Raw genomic sequence first — 1,931 nt, forward strand, 5'->3', positions numbered from 1 at the left:
GGCGAGATTCTCAGTTTTTATTGAAAGGGTGAAATGGCAGTTGCTTGGGGAAGTCCCTGCGGGCCCAGTCCCAGTGGGTTCCGGGTTAGAAGGATGTCTTGGGAGGAGAGGGAAGATACCTTAGTCCCTGGTACTAAAAGGCTGGGGTCCACTGAGTCTGAGTGTTGCTGTTTTGATGCAGGTGGTTTCACTCATGACGAGCTGCTGAAGGTGTGGAAGGGACTGTTTTATTGCATGTGGATGCAGGACAAGCCGCTCCTCCAGGTGAGCGTACGGGAAGGAAGAGGAAACTGGAGCAGCAGTGTCAGTGGGAGGCCAGATGGGCATGTGGTTGACTCTGGGCGAAGTTTACAGCTTTTTTTATTTTTTCTTTGGGCTTTATTTACTTATTTACTAGAGGCCCAGTGCAGGAATTTGTGCAAAAGTGGGGTCCCTCAGCCTGGCTGGTGATCAGGGCCTTCTCTCCCAGTCCAGATCAGGCCAGCGGGGGAGGGGGGGGTGGCCAGCTCAGGGAAGTTGGCTTTGGGAGTGCACTGACCACCCCCCCTTGGTGGTTAGTGCGCATCATAGCTACCGGCCAATCATCCGCACATAACAGTTACTTAGGCTTTTCTATATATAGATTTATTAATAGAAGTTTGTTTAGAGAGGGTCTTATATTTGTTGAGTTGAGCACCCTAGCCACACAGGTGCTCATCAGTGCAAGTCAGCGCCCGGTGAAGCCTGGGTTATCTGTCTGGTGTTTGTGAGAGATCACAAACAGCCCTAAATGATGGATACCAAGGGAGAGGGACTAAGTCCTCTGAGACACAGATTTCTCCTGCAGCCTTTTCAACTTGTCTTTCCTTAAAAAGAAAACTATTTTTAGAGCAGTTTTAATTTACAGAAAACCTGAGAGGAAGATACAGAAGTTTCCCATTATCTCCTGCCCCACCTCACATGCCCAGCTGCCTTTGTTATCAGCATCGCCCACCAGATGGTACATTTGTTATAATCGATGGACTAACACTTGACACATCATGGTTGTCCTCAGTCTAACACTTGACATCATCGTTGTCCTCAGTCCATAATTCACCTGAGGGTTCACCCCTGGTGTATGGTCTGTGGTTTGGACAAAGGTATAATGACATGTATTCATCACGATGGTGTCTTACAGAGTAATTTTTTTTTCCTAAAATGCTAGCCTTTGTAAAACAGTGTCTATTAGAATACGAACTGCTTACTCTTCTCCAAGATCCTCTGGGTGGGGGGACAGTATTGAAAGTGCAGAATCCTGCACTGTATTCCATGCCTCTGAACTAGAGCCTCAGGGAAGGCTCTGGAATTACCCAGTTAGCAAGCGCACGGAGTGCTGCTGGCCAGTGACACAGGCAGGCAGTGAGTAAATTGCAGGGGTCTGGCTGGCTCCCTCTTTGTCCTGGTCAGGTGGCTGCAGGTCCTGTGGCTCCCTGCTCTGGCCTGCCCTCTCTTATTCTCTCCTTCGATGGCCATCCTCTGTGCTCAGGGCTGAGCCAGATCATGAGGGCAGTGACTGCCCTGTTGCAAGGTTCTGCTGGCCCCAGCTGTAGAGTGAAGCCCTTCGCAGCAGGGATGTAGCTTGCAGGCCTCACGCACACTGGGCTGAAGCAGCCAGTGAAGCCTGTCTCTTGACAGGTGGGCAGCTGAGGGTATTGCTTGTTTTTGTGAGGCCGCATTTCTTTAGGGTCTGAAGTAGTTTTTTTTCCTGTTTCCTGTTCGGGAGGAACTAGGAAGGACCATCTCCCAGCTCGTCCATGCTTTTCAAACCACAGAGGCACGGCAGTATCCTTACCCCCTGGGAAGGCCAGAACCACCAAGTCAGTAGCTACCACACAGAAGCCTGGGTTCTACGATCTAGAGCACGGGTCATCAAACCTTTTATTTTTTATTTTTTTATTTTTTAAAGATATATT

At 49.4% G+C, this 1,931-nt stretch overlaps 1 protein-coding gene across 5 annotated transcripts in view; it reads left to right on the top strand.

Annotated features, from left to right (window-relative positions):
- The first annotated feature begins 78 nt into the window (after window positions 1-78).
- RRP1 (ribosomal RNA processing 1) overlaps window positions 79-1,931 on the top strand; it is a 15,074-nt gene continuing 13,221 nt past the window's right edge. For 2 of the 5 annotated variants that reach the window (XM_015560818.1, XM_015560820.1), the window contains exons 1-2: window positions 84-264; window positions 1,739-1,796. In XM_015560818.1, the coding sequence (XP_015416304.1) occupies window positions 94-264; window positions 1,739-1,796 (229 nt within the window). In that variant the 5' untranslated portion in view covers window positions 84-93. Of the gene's footprint in view, window positions 265-1,738; window positions 1,797-1,931 lie in introns of all 5 variants that reach the window. The other 3 variants (XM_006759003.2, XM_015560819.1, XM_015560817.1) reach the window with 3 other exon arrangements.

Source organism: Myotis davidii, unplaced genomic scaffold, assembly GCF_000327345.1.
Source record: "Myotis davidii unplaced genomic scaffold, ASM32734v1 scaffold1476, whole genome shotgun sequence".
Classification (NCBI taxonomy): domain Eukaryota; kingdom Metazoa; phylum Chordata; class Mammalia; order Chiroptera; family Vespertilionidae; genus Myotis; species Myotis davidii.